The sequence below is a fragment of the Rhipicephalus microplus genome, unplaced genomic scaffold, assembly GCF_043290135.1.
Source record: "Rhipicephalus microplus isolate Deutch F79 unplaced genomic scaffold, USDA_Rmic scaffold_34, whole genome shotgun sequence".
In the NCBI taxonomy this organism is placed as follows: domain Eukaryota; kingdom Metazoa; phylum Arthropoda; class Arachnida; order Ixodida; family Ixodidae; genus Rhipicephalus; species Rhipicephalus microplus.
This window is the reverse complement of record NW_027464607.1, coordinates 2,154,633-2,178,083: the sequence shown is the minus strand read 5'-3', so window position 1 is coordinate 2,178,083 and position 23,451 is coordinate 2,154,633. Positions and strand designations below refer to the sequence as shown.

At 46.1% G+C, this 23,451-nt stretch overlaps 1 protein-coding gene across 1 annotated transcript in view; it reads left to right on the top strand.

Annotated features, from left to right (window-relative positions):
- Positions 1-23,040, top strand: part of Cdk9 (Cyclin-dependent kinase 9) — a 274,529-nt gene extending 251,489 nt beyond the window's left edge. The window contains exon 6 of the mRNA XM_075884559.1: positions 881-23,040. Coding sequence (XP_075740674.1) covers positions 881-1,165 — 285 coding nt within the window. The 3' untranslated portion in view covers positions 1,166-23,040. The remainder of the gene's footprint in view (positions 1-880) is intronic.
- Positions 23,041-23,451: the final 411 nt, after the last annotated feature.

Genomic DNA, 23,451 nt, shown 5'->3' with positions numbered 1-23,451 from the left:
TTTGATCTTAAGCCGTCTCTAAAACAAAAGCTCAGTGACTAGTGGCAGAGCAAGTAGGATAGACGTACACAAAACAAGCTACATGTTATTAAGCCACACCTTGGCCATTGGCCGCCAGTATCAAAATCACGTCGTACAGAGGTAACATTAACGAGACTCAGGATAGGACACACATACACGACACACTCATATCTTTTGTCCGGTGGCGATCCACCATTGTGTGACAAATGTAGTGAAGCACCAACAGTTCTTCACATTTTAATCTAGTGTGAACAATTAGACACTCTAAGAAGAGAACACTTTCCATTACCCTACCGACAACATATACCATTACACCTTGCAATGTTCGTCAGTAGGGAACCACTTTTCACTCTTAAATCGTTGCTGGCTTTTTTAAGATATGTCTGCTTCTACCATGTAATATACCCAGGCATTGCCTAGCGCGACCTCTCAAGAGAAGTTGCTGCTGCGATGGCTACATTGAAAAGCACTTGTCTCGCGGCCGTTAGACACAAGGGCGCTGATGAGGCACTTGTGCTAGTGCCAAATATTTTTACACATGCTTTTAGTGTCAAAACACTTTGACACCCATTTTTACTATACGTATCACGCCACTGTCATGATTTCAATACTTGTGTTTTTACCCGCGTTAGCGCGAGGAATTTTAAGGCCCCTATACAGCCATGCACCATATCATTGTCGACATCTCTATTCACTGAAATGACGCTCTTTGGCCATCGATTGGCCCCTGTGCCATAAAGCACCACACATCATCATCATTACTTTTCTTCTAGTCCCTGTTTCCCAGTGCGCTGTTAAAATCAAGATGAATCCGTACCAACTCGCTCAAGTTGCAATTCTCATAACATATGCCTTGCAGGCATATGTCAAGGACCCTTATGCACTGGACCTGCTGGACAAGCTGCTGCACCTGGACCCAAGCAAACGGTGTGACAGCGACAGTGCACTAAACCACGACTTTTTCTGGACGGACCCAATGCCGTGTGACCTGGGCAAGATGCTGTCTCAGCACACTCAATCAATGTTCGAGTACCTGGCACCCCCACGGCGTCGGGTAATGCAGCAACAACCTCCACAGGGCCCCCACCACCCACCCAAGGTGCCTTCAGCTTCAGATGGCCAGTACCACGACCGTGTCTTCTGACATGAGCCGAGCTGCTGTGCCTAGTCCTCCCAGTGCGTGGAAGCAGCACCGCTTTTCCGGGAGCTTCCACGACTGCCAGCATCGCCAAGTGAGAAGCCATCTGTGCCTGTGCAGCTGCAGAGTTGGAACATCCTTGAGCAGAGCAGTCTTTGTCTTCTGACATGAGCCGAGCTGCTGTGCCTAGTCCTCCCAGTGCGTGGAAGCAGCACCGCTTTTCCGGGAGCTTCCACGACTGCCAGCATCGCCAAGTGAGAAGCCATCTGTGCCTGTGCAGCTGCAGAGTTGGAACGTCTTTGAGCAGAGCAGTCTTCTGTGACACCAGGAAATAGCAAGCACTGCCATCTGCATGCCTCGCTACAGTTTATGCATGTGGCTCTATTTTGCATTGCACTACATGTCCATAACTATGTGTGATTGAGTCAGCCCTGATGGCCAGGTGCTGCTCGTGCACTCTCTGGACGCAGAAATGACAGCAGTGGCACACGTCTGTGTAGTTCGTTTCTACACTTTGTTTGCATGGACTCTTTCTCAAAGTTGCAGTACTATAAGTGCGGGTCACTGTTGGTGCAAGCTAAGGTTATTTTGTTATTCATCTTTTATGGTTGTCACATTATGCTTAGCATAGGTTCTTTGTTTACCCTGTAAATATCATTTTCATTTTTTTTGTTCTTTCTTTAAACTCTAATTATTGGTGGTTGTTGACTGTATATTGCAGGTATATCTCACCGTCCACTATGGTGGTTTCTACCATGCTTACTATTACCATTTTCCCAATAGGGCTCAGTCTCCAACAATGAAATGATTACAGCCTGCATTAAATGTGGCAATGAGATATAGTGTCTCTAAAATACAATGAATGGATGGATGGTGGATAAATAATGGATGGTGGTTGTATATTGGACAGTAGTTTAGGTGACCTGATGATTGACGGTAGCCTAGGTGGGTAGAAAGTCTCCCGTGTACCAGGTATGTGGCAGGTACAGAGATGGCGGGCGTCATAATATTTGTGAATGAAATATTTTTCTTTGAATGCCCTTTCTGTTATGACTGAAATTGTATCTTCCTGTTACAAAAGGCAGATAAGTTAGGCACAGAAAACAAATTGACTTGCACTAATAATTCAAACAGGCTATATAATAGCCTGTTTATACCTAGCAAAAACAGCCTGTCTCAGTGTATTACATTGTAATAACTTTCTTCTCTAGTGCAGACTGACACACGGACAAAGAGAGGGATTGACACCAGCGCTTTGTGGCGTGTCAGTCTGTGCTAGAAAACGTTACTACCGTGTATACGTACCAAGTAGCCCGTCTTTCAGCATAACTCTATTCACTTCTCTACAACTCATGGTGTTGTGCTTACTCCTTTGCCTACACAAGCAGCTTCTGCAGAAAACCTTCCCTACAGTGCCATGACAGTCTCTTTGTGGCTCTAATTGAACTTACTATAAAGAGATGCATTTCTCCATGCAACCTGAAAAACATTTTAAACCATAATTAAAAAACATACCATGTTCATACCGAATGCTGTGCTCAGACAATTCACATACAGTAAAAACTTGTTAATTCGAACCGCAAGGGGAAGTTGCCTCAGTTCGAATTAACGAAAGTGAAGAACAATAGCACATTGCGAGTAAAGCATAACAATTTATTTTTTGAAAAAAATCTGATCGCGGTCTGCCTTCTTTCCTTGAAGGCGACAGCCAGAGCTTTTTGCTTCAAAACCTAAGAAAAGACGGGCGGCATTCAATCCGGCCATGACTTCCGCAGCAGAGGGCCGCACTGGTGTGCTTCGTCCTCCTCCTCATCATCGTCACTGGCAGCGACAGGTTCTGCACTTCTCACCTGACATATTATGTCGCCATCTGTGATTGCACCACACACCACTGCACTTGAGTCCACATCGACGTAGTCCGCAAAGCAGACGTCTTCCAATACGTCCGTCATGGGGTCGGTGACGACGTGTTCGAGCACTGGTGGCTCATTAGCTTGCAGAGCTTCGGTGCTGAAGCCACAGTAGCGAAAGCAATTTGCTATCGTAAGCGCTGTTGCTTGCTCCCAAGCACGCATAAGCATGTGTAGTGCACTTAGGAGAGTCACTTGATAGTTATTGCACAAAATAATTCGTTCCAACATATGACGCCGATAAAATGATTTTAAATTTTTAATTATACCCAGGTCCATGGGCTGCAGTACCGCTGTAGTGTTTGCTGGAAGGAACTTTTTTAGCACGGTGTTTGCCGCGGGCACACGCCTTCAAGTCGTAGCAGCACAATCGCGACAGATGGGAAGCTACTACCGGTGCTACCGCTACAAACGTTAGCCGAGGCCTAACACCACAACACAAACGATCGGGACAGTCGGGCTACGACGCACCCGATTTGCTGTGTGCTGGTCATGCCATCTGTTGTCTAACAGCGACAACTACGCAGAATTTTCAAACGCTTCGAGATTGGTGCTTAAAAAAAAAAAAAAAACGAATCTTGGAGGTTACGTAGGACGAAGAGCAGGCAGCCGCCGAGAGAGAGAGATTGTGGGGGGAAGGGGGGTGAAGAGTAAGTGGTGCTATTTTCTGCTCTCTGGCCTTCGTGCCAGCTTCTCCGTTTTTCTCTCCGCTCCCTGTCAACACCGCCTCGTAACTCGGCAACCGCCTGATCGAGTGACTAGCCAAGCCCCGCCGCGGTGGTCTAGTGGCTAAGGTACTGGGCTGCTGACCCGCAGGTTGCGGGATCGAATCACGGCTGCGGCGGCTGCATTTTCAATGGAGGCGGAAATGCTGTAGGCCTGTGTGCTCAGATTTGAGTGTACCTTAAAAAACCCCAGGTGGTCGAAATTTCCGGAGCCTCCACTACAGCGTCTTCTCATAATCATATGTTGGTTTTAGGACGTTAAACCCTACATGTCATTAATAGAGTGACTAGCCAAGCCGCCGGTGCGGTGGCACGCAGTTCGAATTATCCGCGGCGAACCTACTCACGTTCGAATTAACGGGCTTTTTTTATTCATAGGCTTGTAAGGAGCTAGGCCGGACCACAACTTACAGGTCGAATTATCCATAAATGTGAATTATTGAAGTTCAAATTAACGAGCTTTCACTGTATTAATGTGGCTTTCGTACACTGCTCCCTTCTCACAGTGAAATATGCGCAGCGAGTTCCTGTAGGTAAGGCATGTTGTATGTCTAGTTGGTTCATAGGTACAGTAGACAAGTTTAATCTGGCCAAAGATATGTTGAAACAAAGAATTAAACACATGCAGCACACAATGTGTTTTCTGCACCTTATGTGTGTGCTCTGTGTTTTAATTTATTTTATTTGTGTAGTTTAATTGTCTATTTTATAAAACTGTATAATTGCACTACAAACCACTATAGCGGGACATCTATTACTGGCTATTAGTATCACACACATATATATATATATATATATATAATGAAGTATGAAGGTAGTGATGGTTGGTAGAAGCCGAGGAGGAAGAAGTGCTTTTAGAATAAACATGGGGTATGAGCCAGGCCACGTCGCCAATACATCATAGCGTCACACGAGTCGACAGGATGAAGACCTCCCCGCCACTTCATCAGTGTCTCATCATCGACGCAGTTCTACACAAGACGCCCTGACCATACATCGACTACGGAATAATCTCCTAGCTGCACACAGCGACCAGCACCATGACAGAATCATCGATCGACCTTCCCATCCCCAAGTACACCGGAGCAGCGGACGATGGACCTGTACAGGACTGGTTCGACCTGTTCGAACTCCACGCTACCGCTGCATCTTGGTCAGAACGGGAAATTGTTACGAACTTCAGCGACTACGTCACCGGTGAGGCATTGAAATTTTACCTCACCCACATATTCGACAACGATGAGTCTTGGCAAAAGATAAAACAAAAAATGATCGTTTGGTTTAAAAAATACGATGACGACTACGACGAAGACTTGCTTGTAACCCACCATCCACAGACAACTGCACTCAGTCGTCAATTTTACAGGCAGTCTTCAACCATTCGAACGCACAACAAGATTCGACCTCTGACAAAAGACGAAGTGGCACACGAGTTCAGTGGCAGACGACAACGCGTATTTTGGGAAAAACACAGCCATCGAGCGCGCCTCCCTTCTGCACGAAAGTCGGCATTTGCGAAGTCTTCGCTTCAGCATATGACCCCGAGACGTTGCCCAACCACCTGATGCCGTTCACTCTTCGTCTGGCATACGTGGTCCACCACCTGGGTTTTCATCACGCGGTTCTTCAAGCGCTCCTAACGCTCACCATTTGCCTTATAAGGCCGCCGTATTTATGGTAGATGACCTGGCGCATCGGGAAAATACCCTGTCGAGCCATGCTCCTTCCACACGGGTTCATGCATCGCCATCCAGTCCATACACACTCGACAGTGGAAGAAACACCGAATGCTCCGACGCATCGAACGTCGCACGCTGCAATGCGCAAGACCCTCTTATTGTGAACAGGGTAGAAGAAGCTTCTGAAGAACTTTCTACCAATTCTTAAGCATTATCTTCATTGCCCGAAGTGCATGACAACAGCCCACAAACTACCAGCTGCCGACTGGGCCCCACATCAAGTTGTGAAGAAAACGAGCGCGATGTTCAAGAAGGGATCTCACCGCAATGCGTTCCACAGCAACATCAGCAATGCCAGCAAAAGCAAGTCCAAGAATCGCAGACACTCGAACGGATACACCGACAAGGACAACGACGCAAAGTCAGCCTCTTAAAACAAATTCAAGAAGCGAGGCATCTGCGCATAAGGGATCGGCGCCAGAAACGCATTTGGCACAAAAGATCAAGACTGCGCCTAAGATTACAGCTCCGAAACCTCGGGAAACACCGAACAAGACAAGAAGTCACCAGTTTACGACAACGAGCACACACGCAGCAAAGACAGCGACGCCGAAGACCGATCTACTGCAGCGTTTTTAAACAGCGTCCACTCTTCGCAATAATGCCAGCTATTTCATCAGTCTCCACGTCCAAAGCATTCTTGTGTTATCCAGGAAGCAACCATCAGACACGCCCGCCAGATCTCTTATTGATATCACCGGACTGCCACACTCTCCCTTCAAGTCTTAGCGACGAAGAAGACAACACGTGCATTTTAACATTTGTGAGACTACCTCTTTATTTTGACATTGGTGACTTCCAAGCCACTCCTTGTTTACTTTTTCTTGTTTGTAAGTTGTAACTCATGCCTTCTTTCGGGGGGAGGGGGAATCATGTGACGTATGTAGGTAGCGATGGTTGGTAGAAGCCGAGGAGGAAGAAGTGCTTTTAGAATAAACATGGGGTATGAGCCAGGCCATGTCGCCAATACATCATAGCGTCACACACACACATTATATATATATATATATATATCATCAGCCTGACTACGTCCACTGCGGGACAAAGGCCTCTCCCATGTTCCGCCAGTTAACCCGGTCCTGTGCTTGCTGCTGCCAATTTATACCCGCAAACTTCTTAATCTCATCTGCCCACCTAACCTCCTGTCTCCCCCTGACCCGCTTCCCTTCTCTGGGAATCCAGTCAGTTACCCTTAATGACCAGCGGTTATCCTGTATACACGCTACATGCCCTGCCCATGTCCATTTCTTCTTCTTGATTTCAGCTATGATATCCTTAACCCCCGTTTGTTCCCTAATCCACTCTGCTCTCTTCTTGTCTCTTAAGGTTACACCTACCATTTTTCTTTCCATTGCTCGCTGCGTCGTCCTCAATTTAAGCTGAACCCTCTTTGTAAGTCTCCAGGTTTCTGCTCCGTAGCTAAGTACCGGCAAGATACAGCTGTTATATACCTTCCTCTTGAGGGATAGTGGCAATCTACCTGTCATAATTTGAGAGTGCTTGCCGAATGTGCTCCACCCCATTCTTATTCTTCTAGTTACTTCAATCTCGTGGTTCGGCTCTGCGGTTATTACCTGCCCTAAGTAGACATAGTCTTTTACAACTTCAAGTGCACTATTACCTATCTCGAAGCGCTGCTCCTTGCCGAGGTTGTTGTACATTAACTTAATTAAGAAGCGTCAAATCATGAAAGTGTCAAATACAACAGACAAAATAGAACTGGCAGATCTTTCGAAGTTGATTAATAGACGTAAGGTATGCGATGTAGGAAGGTATAACATGGAGAGAATTGAACACGCTCTGAAAAACGGAGGAAGTGTCAAAGCATTGAAGAGGAAACTTGGGATAGGCAAAAGTCGGATGTATGTGTATATATATATATATATATATATATATATATATATATATATATATATATATATATATATATATATATATATAGTTACGGGGAGAAGGCGTCTGAAAAATACCTCTTGATTTTGGTAAACAGGGAGGCATACAATATGGAGCCCAGTCTGCAAGAGGTCGTCCTAAACATCGTCCTCTTTCCTACAATGTTCATTTGTGGCACCCCGTAGCATCACCCCGTAGCATCACCCCCGGTAGCGAAGGCACCGTCTCGGTGCATGGTTGGTCCGAGTAATCGCTTCAGCCGAGTGACGTGAACAACGTCGAAACACGATCGCGCGCTGGTGGCATTAAGAGGTTTAATTTCATATGTTATGTCGGTGACTTGGCGCACCACACGGTACGGACACGAGTATGGTGAAGTCAGCTTTTCGCACAGGCCAACTCGCCGCGACGGCGTCCTGAGAAGGACTGTGTCACCTTGACTGAAGTGGACATCACGATGGCACGCGTCGTAGACCTGTCATTGTCGTTCTTGTGAATCGCTCAGACGCTGGCAAGCAATCTCGCGTGCCTCTAGAGATCACATCGCGGGCATATTCTGACGTGTGGCTAACGGCAGGAAGGAGCGTGTCAAAAGGCAACATAGGTTCTCGTCCATACAGGAGGAAAAATGACGAGAAACCTGCAGTGTCATGTTGAGACGTATTATAGGCAGATGTTACAAATGGAAGGGCGGAGTCCCAATCACGATGGTCGGAAGAAACGTACATCGCGAGCATGTGCGTGATTGTACTATTTAGCCGCTCCGTGAGCCCGTTGGTTTGAGGATGATACGCCGTTGTGAACTTGTGCTTTGTAGTGCAAGAGTGTAATATGTCTTAAATAACTTGTGATAAAAAGTAGCGACCCCGATCGGTAACCAGTTGCCGAGGAGCGCCCGAGTCTAATATGACGTCCTCTAGAAGAAAGTCAGCGACGTCGGTCGCACCACTGGTAGGAAGGGCCCGCGTGATGGCATACCGAGTGGTGTAATCCGTGGCGACTGCTATCCACTTGTTTCCGCTGGTCGATAAAGGGATCGGTCCTAGTAAGTCAACACCTAACCTATAAAATGGTTCGGATGGGATCTGAATGGGCTGAAGGCGTCCCGCTGGAAGGGTTGCTGGCTTTTGCGGTGTTGACAGGATTTGCATGAGGCGACGTAAGAGCAGACAGAACGGTAAATACCTGGCCAAAATAAGTGACATCGAATGCGGTCATAAGTTCTTGAAACTCCCAGGTGACCAGTTGTCAGAATATCATGCAACTGTGCGAAGACAGTCTGACACATATGTTATGGTATGACCAACAGCAGCTCAGGTCCGTCAGGATGCATGCTGTAGCGATATAAGACGCCATCTTGGAGCAGGAACATACGGAGAGACGGAGGAGTTGTGCAACCACTAAGCCGAAGGATTATATCTCTGAGGTGAGGATCATGGCGTTGCTGATCTCCGATGTTGCTAAACGCGGAAAGTGCCAAAACACAAATAGACTCCTCGCTCTCAGAAAGGTCTGCTGGGTCTACTGGATGACGCGATAAGCAATCAGCATCCTCATGGCTACCTGATTTGTAGACAACCGTGTAGGAATATTCTTGTAGCCGTATAGCCCACCGGCCGAGACGTACACTAGGATCTTTTAAGGACGACAACCAGCATAAGGCGTGGTGATCAGTGACAACCGTGAATGGGCGTCCATACAAATACGGCCAAAATTTAGCCACTGCCCAGATGAGCGTGAGGCATTCGCGTTCTGTGATCGAGTAATTTCGCTCTGCTGGCGATAAAAGACAGCTAGCGTATGCAATAACGCGCTCGCAGCCATGCTGTCGTTGTGCCAAAACGGCTCCGATTCCGTGGCCGCTGGCGTCGGTACGCACTTCCGTTGGAGCACATATATCAAAGTGGCCGAGAATCGGCGGCATCGTAAGTCTACTCGTCAGTTCAACGAATGCTCTGGCTTGTTCAGGTCGCCACACAAAAGTCACATTTTTTTTAGTAGTTCGTGAGCGGGTGTGCGACGTCAGTGAAATTCCACACAAATCAACGAAAGTAAGAACAAAGGCCCACAAAGCTTCGAACGTTGTCCGCAGAGGTCGGCACAGGGAAATCCTTGACGGCGCGGATTTTCTCAGGATCGGGACAAACACCAGAAGAATCGACAAGGTGTCCAAGGACAGTGAGCTGCCGGCGGCCGAAGTGACATTTCGACGAGGAAAACCGGAAGAATTCTTGAGAGACGCTCGAGGTGAGTTTCGAAAGTTGGCGAAAAAACAATGACGTCATCAAGGTAGCATAAGCAGATTGACCACTTGAAATCGTGAAGAAGAGCGTCCATCATTCGTTCGAATGTAGCCGGGGCATTGCATAACCCCATCAGCATTACTTTGAACTGATAGAGCCCGTAGGGAGTAATAAATGTCGTCTTTTAACGGTCCAGATCATCAACTGATATCTGCCAGTACCTGGAACGAAGGTCGACATCACCGCGAATTTGCTCCACTGAGGCAGTCAAGAGCATCGTCTATCCGTGGCAGAGGATACACGTCTTTTCTTGTAGCTTTGTTAAGATTTCTGTAGTCAACACAGAAGCGCCAGCTGTTATCCTTCTTTCTAACAAACACAACGGCCGAAGCCCAAGGACTTGAAGAAGGTTCAATGATGTCTCGGGCAAGCATCTTGACTTCTTGCTGGATCACGTTGCGCTCGGTGGAGGAAACCCGATAGTGTCACCGGTGTACTGGATTTGCATCACCGGTGTTGATCCGATGCTTTACGACGGTCGTTTGACCTAGGGGTCGGTCGCAGAGATCAAAGACGTCTTGAGACGGCGCAAGAAAGCCACGAAGCGCAGACATGTGCTCGGCCGGGAGATTGAGACAATCATTCCAGTTATGCAGTCTAGTGTACTGCCCGACTGAATACTGGCAGATGATGGTGTATCCTCTCTGTTAAAGGCCGATATGTGGTAGTCGCCGGCCGGAGCAAGGGTTGCAAGGGATATCCCTCGTGGCAGCACTTCAGAGCAATGTCCAAAAGTTCACAATAGGGAGACATGCCGTGTTGTCCTTCATTGTGATGATGGTGTGGAAGAATGCAACATTGAGCGAACAGAGGACTGTAGGATTAGGTGTAATGACATAATCGCCGTCTGCCACAGGTGAATCAGAAGAGACGTCGATATACGTCACAGCTCGTCAAGATAGGCGAACAAAGTCAGCGGAGCATAGCTTTGGGGTGCAGGATCAGGAGGGCCAACGGCGTGTGGTAGGACGAGCTGAACAACACCAGCAGAACAGTCAATTGGGGTGGAATGCTCCGACAGAATATAGAGTGCCAAAATGATGTCATGTGGGCAGTGGTCCAGTACGTAAAACAGAACAGTGGTATGACCTCCAGCACCAGTGACACGGGCGACATACATCCCAGTGACCGCTGGTGTTGCACCATCAGCTACTCGGACAACAGTGATCGGAGCAGGAGTGAGCACTTTCTTTAGTCGAGCACAAAGGCTGGAGTTCATGACTGATATGTGAGCGCCGGTGTCAATGAGTGCTGCCACAGAAGTACCGTCAACATTTACATTAATCAAGTTGTTGTGTCGGGATATCGTGTGTAGAGGAATTTCGGGTCGGTTCGTCGAAGCAGGTTCACCTCTAGGAGCTGCGCCCGTCAGTTTTCCGAGGACTGGTGATAGGAGGGTGAGGGGGAACGACGTCGGTTAGTTGAGCGGGACATGCGTCCAGAGGGCAACAGGGAGCGGCTTGGTTGGGCGGGCCTGGATGGCAAAGCATCATATTGTTCCGTGTAGATCGGCATCCGAGAGCCAGCAGGTGGGCGTCAGGTGTTGGCATAATGTGACCATGGCTGCTAACCCCAGGAAGTGCGGCAATGACGTGAAATATGGCCGACTCGTCCACAGTTGAAGGAGATCGGCCTGTCATCGAAGTTCGCCATTCTGCCGGGTTCCGGTAACGTGGGCGGTTGTTCAGTCCGCGGGACATATTAGGTGTACTGGGCAGTCGGTAGTCAGGTCGATTAACGGGGCTTGCGTCTGAAGTCCGGCGTTGGCCAGTTCCTGGCGTACGACACTCTTGATCAAAGAAATCATGGCGCAAGAGTCGTCGGGGGCCTGGACTTGGTCGGACAGGGGAGATGCCGCCTCGATTTCATGGCGCACGATGCGCACAATATTGTCAAAGCAGCAGAGGCTGGTGGCAAACCGGCGTCCTCGCAGGTAGATGTTGCAACCGTGTTGGGAAGACGCGAAAAGTGTGGAGTGATACGGCGACTTTTCGCGTCTTCGAAGCGTCGGAATTCATTAATAACACTGTCTACGGTCGATGTTTCAAAATACGAAGAGATTGAAGGCATCATCGGTGATTTCTTTGAGGATGTCTGCGACCTTTTCAGATTCCGGCATCTTGTCGTCAACCTTCCGGCAGAGGGCGAGCGCATGTATGTATGTAACGTACGACTCGGTGCAGGACTGGAGTCGGCACGCTAGTTCTTTCTGCACAGCGTGACGACGCCCGATGGGCTTGCCGAAGAGATCGATGAGTTTCTGCTTACAAATGTCCCGACTTGTGATACCTTCCTCGTGGTTAAAAAACCAAACTTTAGCTGTACCATCAAGGTAGAAAATACTATTGGCCAACATGAGCGTCGGATCCCAGTTGTACTGAGCGCTCACCCTTTCGTACAGCTGAAGCCATTCCTCCACGTCAGTACTGTCACTGCCCGAAAAGGTGCCTGGGTCACGCGATTGAGTCAGGACGACGGTGCGGTTAGTAGCAGCTGGATGCGGTGCTGTTGGTTGCACCGTAGTTGGACGAAGCACGGTTGGGGTAGTCTCCGAAGAATCCTCGTTCTCGTCTTGATCAGGCATCGCACAGGCAGCCAAGGAACGTCCGCTGCGTAGAATCGTCGTGGATGTTGACTGTGGGAAGACCCGCACTCTCCACCAAAATGTTACGGGAAGAAGGCGTCTAAAAAATACCTTTACTTTTGGTAAACAGGCAGGCATACAATATGGAGGCCAGTCTGCACGAGCTCGCCCTAAACATCGTCCTCTTTCCTACAATGTTCATTTGTGGCACCCCGTAGCAATATATATATATATTCACTTATAATGAACCTATATGAACCTATATTATAATGAACCTATTTGAACCTATATTATAATGAACCTATATAATGAACCTCGGGCACTACACCGCATCAGACATGCGTCATTTACCCGTCCTGGTTGTGCAGGGTGCTCTCCTCTGTGGCGCGGTGTGCTGGACGGCTGCCCAGCGTGAGCATGGTCACGACCTTCTGCTGCCGCCTTTCCGGGTTTCATAGCCAGCTACGCTGATACTGGATGACATCGTTGCTTCTACCTGGCAACAAAGTTTTCCGTCAATGATCCACGTCACAGCTGGTCCAGGATATAAAAGCTACCATACCACCGGCAGATTCGGGCACTACACCGCATCAGACATGCGTCATTTACCCGTCCTGATTGTGCAGGGTGCTCTCCTCTGTGGCGCGGTGTGCTGGACGGCTGCCCAGCGTGAGCATGGTCACGACCTTCTGCTGCCGCCTTTCCGTGTTTCATCGCCAGCTACGCTGATACTGGATGACATCGTTGCTTCTACCTGGCAACAAAGTTTTCCGTCAACGATCCACGTCACAGCTGGTCCAGGATATAAAAGCTACCGTACCATCGGCGGATTTGGGCACTACACCGCATCAGACATGCGTCATTTACCCGTCCTGATTGTGCAGGTTAGTTACCTAGGCGGTGCTGCCGGTCCAAGGAGTAGTGACTACTGTTTGTTCGCGGTGTCGTGCCCACCAAAGTACTGTGCTATGATGAAGCGCTTTATCTGCTCAGTGTCGCGATGTTGTTCCGCTGCTATGTCCTTGCTGCTCTTAATGGCCGGCGATGTAGAGACAAATCCTGGTCCGCCCCCAGTGCAAACAACACAGGAGGGTGTGCTTTCTTTAGTATTGGATACCATGCGTAGGCTCGAGACCGGTCAAACGGAAATACTTAATGAGCTGAAGGGCATAAAGGAAAAGCAACGTGCTACAGATATGGCAATTACGCAGCTGTCTGGCCGTGTTACGTCACTGGAAAACACAATAGAGTCACTTAGCATACCTAAGCTCAGTGGCCTTGATCCTTCCTTGTGTGACCTAGCTGCGAAACTAAATAAGGTTACAGAAAGATGTGACGATGCTGAGAACAGGTCTCGGCGGTCAAACTTGCTTTTCTTTGGGCTTGAGGATGATGAAAAAGAAAAATGGGATGATTCTGAGCAGAAAATTATTACCTTCTGCGCCCAAAAGCTGTATGTTACTATCACTGAGAGCCATTTTGAGCGTGTTCATCGACCAGGGAAATTTGCCTTGAATAAGCGCAGACCTATCGTTGCGAAACTTGCATTCTTCAAGGAAAAGCAGCGAATTCTTGCATCTGCGCATAAGCTCAAAGGCTCGACTTATTCAATTAGAGAAGACTTTTCTGTTGCGACCAGGTTAGCAAGGCGAAAGTTACTTGAATTTGCCAAGATGCAGGATAAGAGAGGCAAGCTGGTCTTTGATAAACGACTGATTGATCAACAAACGTATGTGTATGATAGTGCGACAGACACTGTTATAGCAGCTGCTTGATAGCTAGGCAGGGATAAAAGAACTCGAGCAATACCTAGACCTAGTCGCAGCAGTTCTCAAACACTATCTTTATTTCTTACTAATATTCGAAGCCTTCTTCCTAAACGTGATGATTTGTGTTCCTTCTTGGAAGATGCTGATAGCGATATTGTTGCACTTACGGAAACCTGGCTGCATCCAAATGTAATGGACAGTGAAATTTTTGCCAACCCAAATAAGTATAGCCTTTATAGACATGACCGCAAAGCTAAAAAAGGCGGTGGTGTTCTTATAGCTATCAAAAAAGGATTAGTGCCATTTCTGGTGAATACCGACTCCTGCCTTGAAATAGTGTGGGCCGCCTGTACTACATCAACGGCAAAGGTACTGGTTGGCGTCTGCTACCGTCCGCCGGATTCCTATAGTTCCTTCATTGACGAACTTCGAAGTTTCATTACTTCGGCTATCGGTAAATACCCAGCCGACATTACTTACCTGGTTGGTGACTTTAACTTTCCGCAAATAGATTGGTCTCAATTGTCATCCTCTTGCCAAAATGCATCAGAGCTCATAAACCTCACCTTAGACTTCAACTTTTTCCAAGCAATTAATCAGCCAACCCGCGGTACTAATATTCTTGATCTCGTTTTCTGCAATGCTCCTGAGTCAATTAGTGATGTTTTATACCTTGACGGTTTTAGTGATCACAGGCTTATCCAATTACAACTTACCATTGCTCTTGCATTTCAAGGTAGCACGATCACTCAAATCCGCGATTACAATCGAGCTAATTATAAGGATATGAATATTGCACTTAACAAATTTTTCGTTCGGACATTTTTACCTTCGTTTTTTGATAGGACCGTTGAGCAGAACTGGGTGCTTTTTAAGAACGTGCTAACAAATTTAGTGCACCGATATGTTCCCGTGGTGTCCATTTCCAACGATAAAACTAATCCCTGGTTTAACAAACATCTTAATCGTCATCGTAATAAAAAGAAGCGTCTTTACAGAAAAGCTAAGCTTGCACCTACATCATCGGCTTGGAAAAAATATCGCGAATGCTTAAAAAGCTACTGTTGCGCCGTTCGAACTTCAAAAAAGAAATATTTTTCCCAGGATCTTCCCTCTCTCTTGAAATCTAATCCTAAAAAGTTTTGGCGTGTTGTGTCTCCTAATAGCATTAGTAATCACATTTCACTGTATGACGATAAACAGCAGCCACTTGATGATAGCGAATGCCCGCATGTCTTTAACAGATATTTTGCTTCTGTATTTACGAGGGAAGATCATTCCAACATACCCATTGTTCCCGACCATGATTATCAGTACATGAGTGTGATTGATGTCTCCGCTGAAGGTGTAGCTAATCTCATAGGAAATCTCAAGATCTCAACCAGTGCTGGAGTTGACAACATTAACTCTAAAATATTAAAAAACACAGTCCTAATATCAAGTAAAATTCTTTGCTATATTTTTCAGCAATCATTATCATCAGGCTTATTACCCACGGACTGGAAGATCGCCAAGATCATCCCAATTTTCAAAAGCGGTAATAAAAATTCCCCGCATAACTACCGACCCATATCACTAACATGCATTTGCTGTAAGTTACTTGAACACATTATCGCCTCCCATATTTACGCTCATCTTGAACATTATTCCTTCTTTTTTCCTCAGCAACACGGTTTCAGAAAAGGACTGTCATGTGACACGCAGCTGCTAGAATTCACAACTGACTTGCACTCTAACATGGACGCTAATCTTCAAACGGATTGTATTTTTTTTAGATTTTGCCAAAGCATTTGACTGTGTGGCACACTCGCGTTTATTCTCGAAATTATCAGCTCTCTGTCTGGATTCTTTAACATTATCATGGCTTCGTAACTTTCTTTCTTTCCGTCAGCAGTTTAATTCAGCTAACAGTTTTACCTCATCTCTCTGTGACGTAACATCAGGTGTGCCCTTTGGCAGTGTCCTTGGTCCTTTACTGTTCCTAATATACATTAACGATTTACCCACTTCTAACCTGCGTCTTTTCGCTGACGACTGCATCATTTACCGCTCAATTAAATCCACCGAAGATCACCTCGTACTTCAAAATGATCTCATACTAATTGCAAAGTGGTGTGACAAATGGCAGATGAGTCTTAACTCTACTAAATGCAAGGTTATCACTTTCAGCCGCAAGCGCATCAATTCCGATTTTTCATACCTCGTAGATAGCACATTAGTATCCCAGGCATCATCGTATAAATATTTAGGCGTCCATCTCAAGCACAATTTTTCATGGGACATGCATATTAACACCATTACTGCCAAGGCATCCAGGTCACTTGGATACCTGCGCCGGAACTTGTGGAACTCACCAAGCAGTCTAAGACAACTCACCTATGAAACCATCGTTCGTCCGCAATTAGAATATGCTTCACCAGTGTGGTCTCCTCATCAAATCTACCTGACTAACAAGCTTGAGTCTGTACAAAACAGAGCCGCTCGTTTCATTACTTCCAACTACAGCCCACATTCCAGCATAACGCAGATCAAACATGACATACCGCTTGTGCCATTAATTGTACGTCGTTCCATTTCTCTTTTATCTTTATTCCATAAATATCGCTATAGCATCAGGCCATCTCACTTACCACTGGAAGCGCCTTCACGCATATCACGCCGCTTTCATAATCAATATAGCATTAAACGCATCAGTGGACGAACTAACACTTTCAATTCATCAGCACTTCCCCGAGCCATTGTTCTATGGAATGATCTTCCCGACAATATTGCATCTATCAGTAACCATCAAGCATTTCTTGAAATAGTATCATGTCGTCACCATTACTTTTTATTTCGCGAATTCTTCCGCCATTCTTTCCTTTGCGAGTGTGTGTGATTGGCGAAAAATTGTTTCATGGAATAAGAAATGCTGTTCCTCTGTTTGAAAATGCTTTGCACTGTACATATGTATGCACTGTACCCCTTTTTTTTTTTTTCAATTTTGTTTCCCTGTATTTATTAATGCATTTATCTCTGATATTTTTTGTTTCGTACTTGCTCCCCTTACTCAATGCCCTATCGGGCCCTGTAAGGTATCATGAATAAATAAATAAATATATAATGATCTATCGGTTATAACGACCATATTTTGTTGCACTTACGATTTTTCTATGTTACCCATTGAAACTGGGTCCATTGAAACAAACACAGAGCGACTGCGTAAAAAGACTGTCACAGTTGTGCCATATATGCACAAAGTTGCGCATAACATGAAAAAAGTGGCAGACAGGCATTGTGTTCACGTGGTTTTTGCTGCGCCAAAGAAGCTAGCCGGCCTTTGCCCAAGGGTTGGCGGGAACGGAAAACGACGAAGCGGGTGCGGAAAAAAAGCATTCCGAAACGTTCGTGAAGTGTGCCACTGGAGTAGTGTACCAAATTCTTCTCCCGTGTGAATTTTCGTACGTATGCCACACAGGGCACTGCATAAATGATCACCTGGGGGAGCAGCATGCTGCATCAATTAGAAAAAAACAAGCGGAGAACTTGCTCGCGCATTGCAGCACATGTATGGGTTGTGAGCGAGATTTCAAAAATGTAAAAATTCTAGGCAGGAGCAAGGAGAGAGTAGGGGGTGAGCGGTTAGAAGCATTTTATACTAAGGAATTGGGAGAAAAATGTGTAAGCGACACGTCTGTTGCACTGTATAGCGTAGAAAGCAGTTTTCTGTGCAGCTTTGTTTATTGATGTGAGGTATTTCTGCCGTATGTTTCATCCTCCATTCTTTCAACCTTCTTTCAATTTTCGGGGGGACGTGTGCTAAGTGTGCATATATTTACAGCGACCAAAGGAATAAAGCCAGTTGATAGTTTATGCTCTTTCCATTTACGCCTATTTACTTCCTGTGTTCATTCGATTGTATGCGCAACGTTACATACCACAGACATGCACCAACTTGCCCAGCAAGAAGTTCTTGAATACTTGACCAGCACAGAGTGCCCCTGTCTCAATTTTTCTCCTTGACCTTTACAAATCAACACCTGCGTAGACCTCATCGCCAACTCAACGTGCCACCCCAGGTACATTCCTTTTTTTTTTTTCGAAAGCGAATTATTTCTGAGGATGTGAGTGCAATTTTTGGCTGCAGCAAACTGCATGATGGCATTTTGAGGCGTATATGCAGATACGTAAATGCAGAACTATGGTGCCAGGTGCGCAGGATGCAAGATTTGTTACGTATGCTATGTTATGTGACAGAACCACCTTGGCGAGCCGATATCAAAGTGCGCTGTGAGAGAAGGCTTGCCGCCCAGTTGACGGAATTTTGGTGGAGCCGGCGGCTCAATGAAATACTTATGAATTCTAGGAAAGAGAGCAAGGGTAGGCACCCAAAAGGCTTTGTAGCCCTCAGAGATGTGATTTTTGAAGAAGTTGCCTGCGTATTAAATAAGGGCCCGAAATACAGTTACGAGCCTATAGTTTTAACTCACGACCTCTTGGCGCTTAACAGGAGCGTTGCGAGCAAGGCTGAACAAGAATCACCGGAAAGATGCCTTCTAGGAGGAGTAGACGCCCTCAAGAAAACGGTATTACTGAAGGCCAACAAGCGAGCGAAAGACCCTGCAAAAGATGTCGTCCTGTTCTTCTAAAAAAAAAAAAAATTGAGGTAAGGCTACTTCAGGTTGACAAGACTGGAGGTTTCGTCGTGTTAAAGAAGAGGATTTCAACTGGAAGGCGGGACAAGGGATCGCCAAAAACTTCGTGCGCGTAAAGCCTAGTGACACAAGAATCAAGAGCCGAGCTGCGGCTATGTGCAAGAATGTTTAGCTGACCAGACTTGCTAGCTCAATAACTAGCTGTAGAGCCAGAACATTTTCGGTTTTATTCAGTGCCAAGACCTATAAAGACAATGTGCTGTTTCGAACGATCGTGAGTGAAAAGGAACCGTGGCAGTCCCGAATCAGCCGTTTTCTGCAGAAACATTTGAGTGCTCAACATATTGATAACACCTTCGCGACAAAAAACTTGGGGGGACGTTATGAATTTTTTCAAGGCCGGTGCTTATGTAGGCTGTGCTTTTTTTGTGGATATAGAAGAGTTGTTTCATTCAGTGTCTCATAATCAACTGTTCGTGGCTGTCAGAGAGTGCATGGAAAGAAGTGGCGAGATGGGGGGGGGGGGGGGGAAGCTTTTATAACACTGCCGGAGTGATGGTTGATAGTTTTATGTCCTTATTAAAATTCTATCTGCAAGCCACGTTCGTATCCTTTAACGATGATTTTTACATTCAGCAGCAGGGCATATGTATAGGTTCATGTGTTGCTCCAGTTCTTTGTAATATTTTTTAAGCTGCTGTCGGCCGCTCCATGAATCGTGAGCTTTCTGATCTAGGTGTAATTAAAGCCTTCAGATATATAGATGATTTTTTTAATCATCATCTCCAAGCAAATAAAGGTGTGCCACGCCGATTCAGTAAGTAGAACTTTAACAAGCTTTAGACAATGTGGTAAAGGTTTAGTGTCCACGCACGAAACCCTGAATAATGGATCACTGGAGTTCTTGGATATTAACCTGAAATTTAGTATGCCTCACATCTGCTGTCGATATGCACCAAGAGTGCAGAAAGAGCTTTTGGCTTTTGACTCTGCGCATTCAAAGATAGTTCAGAAAACAATTGCTAGCTCGTGTCTGTAATCCGCCCTCACCAAGTCATGTCCTCATCTGGGCAAATCAGTAGGCTGCTGTCAGTAGGCCGCGATTGTCACGAATGTGGCTGAAAAACTTCTCAAAAAGATAAAGAAAGAAAATCACGGCAGCAACACAGACGACTGCATAAAAAGACTGTCACAGTTCTGCCATATATGCACAAAGTTGCGCATAACACGAAAAAAAGTGGCAGACAGGCATGGTGTTCATGTGGTTTTTTTTCTGCGGCAAAGAAGCTAGCCGGTCTTTGCCCAGGGGTTGGCGGGAACTGAAAACGGCGAAGCGGGTGCGGAAAAAAGCATGCCGAAACGTTCCTGCAGTGTGTCACAGTAGTGGTATACCAAACCCCTCTCCTGTTTGGATGTTCGTACGTGGGCCACACAGGGCGCTGCATAAATGATTGCCAGGGGAGGGGGGGGGGGGGGAAGGCTTGCTGTGTCAGGAAAAAAAAAAGGGGGCGAACTTGCCCGCCCATTGCAGCACATGTATGGGTTGTGAGCCAGATTTCAAAAACGTAAAAATTCTAGGCAGGAGCAAGGAGAGAGTAGGACGTGAGCTGTTAGAAGCTTTTTATATTAAGGAATTGGGAGACAAATGTGTAAGCGACACGTCAATTCTAGGCAGGAGCAAAAAGAGAGTAGGGCGTGAGCTGTTGGAACCTTTTTATATTGAGGAATTGGGAGACAAGTGTGCAAGTGACACGTCTTTTGCACTGTACAGCGCAGAAAGCAGTTTTCTGCACAGCTTTGTTTATTGATGTGAGGTATTCCTGCCATGTGCTTCATCCTCCTTTCTTTTACACTTTTTCAATTTTTTGGTGGGGACGTGTGCTGAATGTGAATATATTTACAGCAACCAAGGAAAGAAAGCCAGTTAATTCACGCTCTTTCCGTTTACGCCCCTTTACTTTCTGTGTTCCTCCGATTGTATGCGCAACGTTACATACCACGAAGTAGTTTTTGATCCCCTAGTAAGGATTCGGTACTAATATTGCTACACAGGGACAAAGTACTATACGTAATATCAATTAGTGTGACCAGGATTGAGCCCAATTTAAAACTGGTGCAAAGCGCACCAAATTTAGCGCAGTCAAGCGGTCACCTCCTGGGGTGGCGCTCCATCTGATCACGTGACCACACCAAATGGTGACTTAACTTTCAGTTGATATTTCGTCTGCTTGGCATGCACTTGACGTAGGCTTGTACCTACAGTCAAACTCCGCTTCAAAAAAATTTCCGCTACAACGAAAAATTAACGATTCCCCGTCAGCAGTCCATAGGAGTCGATGCATAATTATTGTCGCCATAACGAACACCTTTTCTTCAATTGTCCCCTTCAACAAAATTTTACAATGCAATTGCAGGCTCATATACTTATTGCTATGCAGTAAGCCCAATATTTAACATTTTGAGGCATTTTCAGAGCCTGAAGATGCGTCAACGAAGTCTAAAACACGTGTTGTTTTCACTAGAAACCGCCGCTATTCAGCAAGCATGGGGGCCGCCATTGCTCGATAGCGATGGCAATGAGACTGCTCTGCTTTTGTTTTGCCACTGGCTTGCTTTTGAGCCGCAGACGATCCGAAACTGAAGCTCAGTCGCTCGGTTCATGGTTTCCTTCTCGCAGCTGCTGGGTGCAACCACGGCACGATTTCTTTCTTTATTCGAATGCTTATCTTTATATTCGCGCTTGGCCAGTGTGGTAACTAATATGAGCGGCTGTTCGTCTGCATTATCAACAAAATCAGTTAGCCATGAGTGATGGGTGATGAGAATGGCATAGAATAATGCAAAAGTCGCTGCTCCACGATACCCTGCATCCATCTCGGCGTTGTCGAATACTTTTGACGGTGGACAGCTGCTGGTGTGTTAACGTGTTGATGCAACTGTTTGGCTCGTTCACCAAAGTGGTTTTAGATGTTGCTTCAGCGTGTTTTTCACCATGGCCTCCCTATACATGGGTGAGAATCGCATCGTGACGCTGCTGGGAAAGAGTAGGAAGCAACAGACATTTTTTAATTTTGAGAATAAACATTTCTTTGTTTTGCTAGCTCAGATCAGCTATATTTTTTTTTATTTCACTACAACGAAATTTTCGCTTGAACGCAATTTTTTCCACGCCCCATCAGTTTCGTTGTAGTGGGGTTCAACAGTACTCGCTTGACGTCACTGCTCGGAGCGAGTCTGCCAAAATTGTGAACAGCGATTAGACCTTCTGCAGTGCTGCCAAGCAACACTGACGAGTTTTTTTCCTCTGCTGTGGTATATGCACAGTTGTACACTGCTATAATCGTGGCAACAGCTGCGGAAGAAAGAAGCAGCCCACCAGTAGGCATTCCTTTCGAATACCAAACTTTATTGAACGCCAGTGCGAGCACACGAAAATGCTCAGCAGCAACTATCGGAGAGCCTGGCTGGCTGGCACACATAATGCGCGCAAATTTCATCTAATGAAACCCCAACTTTGTGTCTGTGAAACAAGTGTTGCGGAATGGGTGCCTCTATTTCATTCTAATTCTACTCCTTTCAATTCCTCGCAATGAAAAGAACTTAGCCCAATCCCACTCTGGGAATGGCTGGACAGTTCAATTTTATTCCTGTAAGTTCTCAATGTAGAAAATGTATCTTAACAATTTTATCAAGTCAAAAATGAACCGTAATGGTGACATTATCAGATACAATAAGAACTAGAAATGTTCACAAAATGCATTACCAAAGTGGAGGAACAGTAGCTTGATGGCATATCTTGTGTACTTCAAACGAAGTGTGTTCAAACAATATGTCTACACAGGGGGAAGAGGGGTGCACAAGCTGGTACACATAATTTTGCAGGGAGCACAAGCATCGCGCGTCACAACTTGGAGAAGTGTTCTTTAGATCAGTGGTTTTCAAATGGGGTTTGAGAACTCTAGGGGGTCCGCGAAGCCATTTTTATGATCTGGGAAACTTTAACCCGCATTTTTGTCTTTATAGTTGTTGTAATTCGTAGTTTTCCAGAGATTTGTACCCTCACCTTGCTCATTGCTACTACTGCTTCTCATGTATCGATTGCTTATTGTTTTGCATGCTAGAAATGGTTGCTTCGTGTTTCTTTTCTGTATCATATGTATGCCCTCCCTGCAATGATCTCCTAGTGAGATTGGCAGTATTGCTAAATAATAATAATTTTTCTTTAAGCGTGACTGTGCCATGTATTGATGAACTGTCCAAAATGAGGTGATGTGGCATGTTTGTTTGATGTTTTTGAAAGCAATAAAAGGCACCTGTTTCATGGTCCAGTTGTGTTAATTTACCTACGTTCTCCCCTCCTTCCCCTCCGCTACAAGGGGTCCCCCATCACTTCCACCAGTCCACAAGGGGGCCCCAACACCTCTATGGCTGAGAACCACTGCTTTATATTATGCGTCCAAAGTGAAGGGTGGGGAGACTGCAGGCGACTGGGGCGCCGCCAAGAAAAAAAGAAAACTAGCATTGGCTTAGCTCGGCTATGTCAGAATATCATAGTGTTTCCTTCGGACAGACTAGTGAGAGAGCTTACGCAAGTAAAGCACGAGCACACTAGTGACATCTGGCACAGTTCCACACGACGGATACCAACGGCATAGAACCACGGTAGGCAAGGAAGAGAGACTAACTTCAGAGAAGCACAATTCATCAATATATTGCCATGCTTATAATCAGCGAA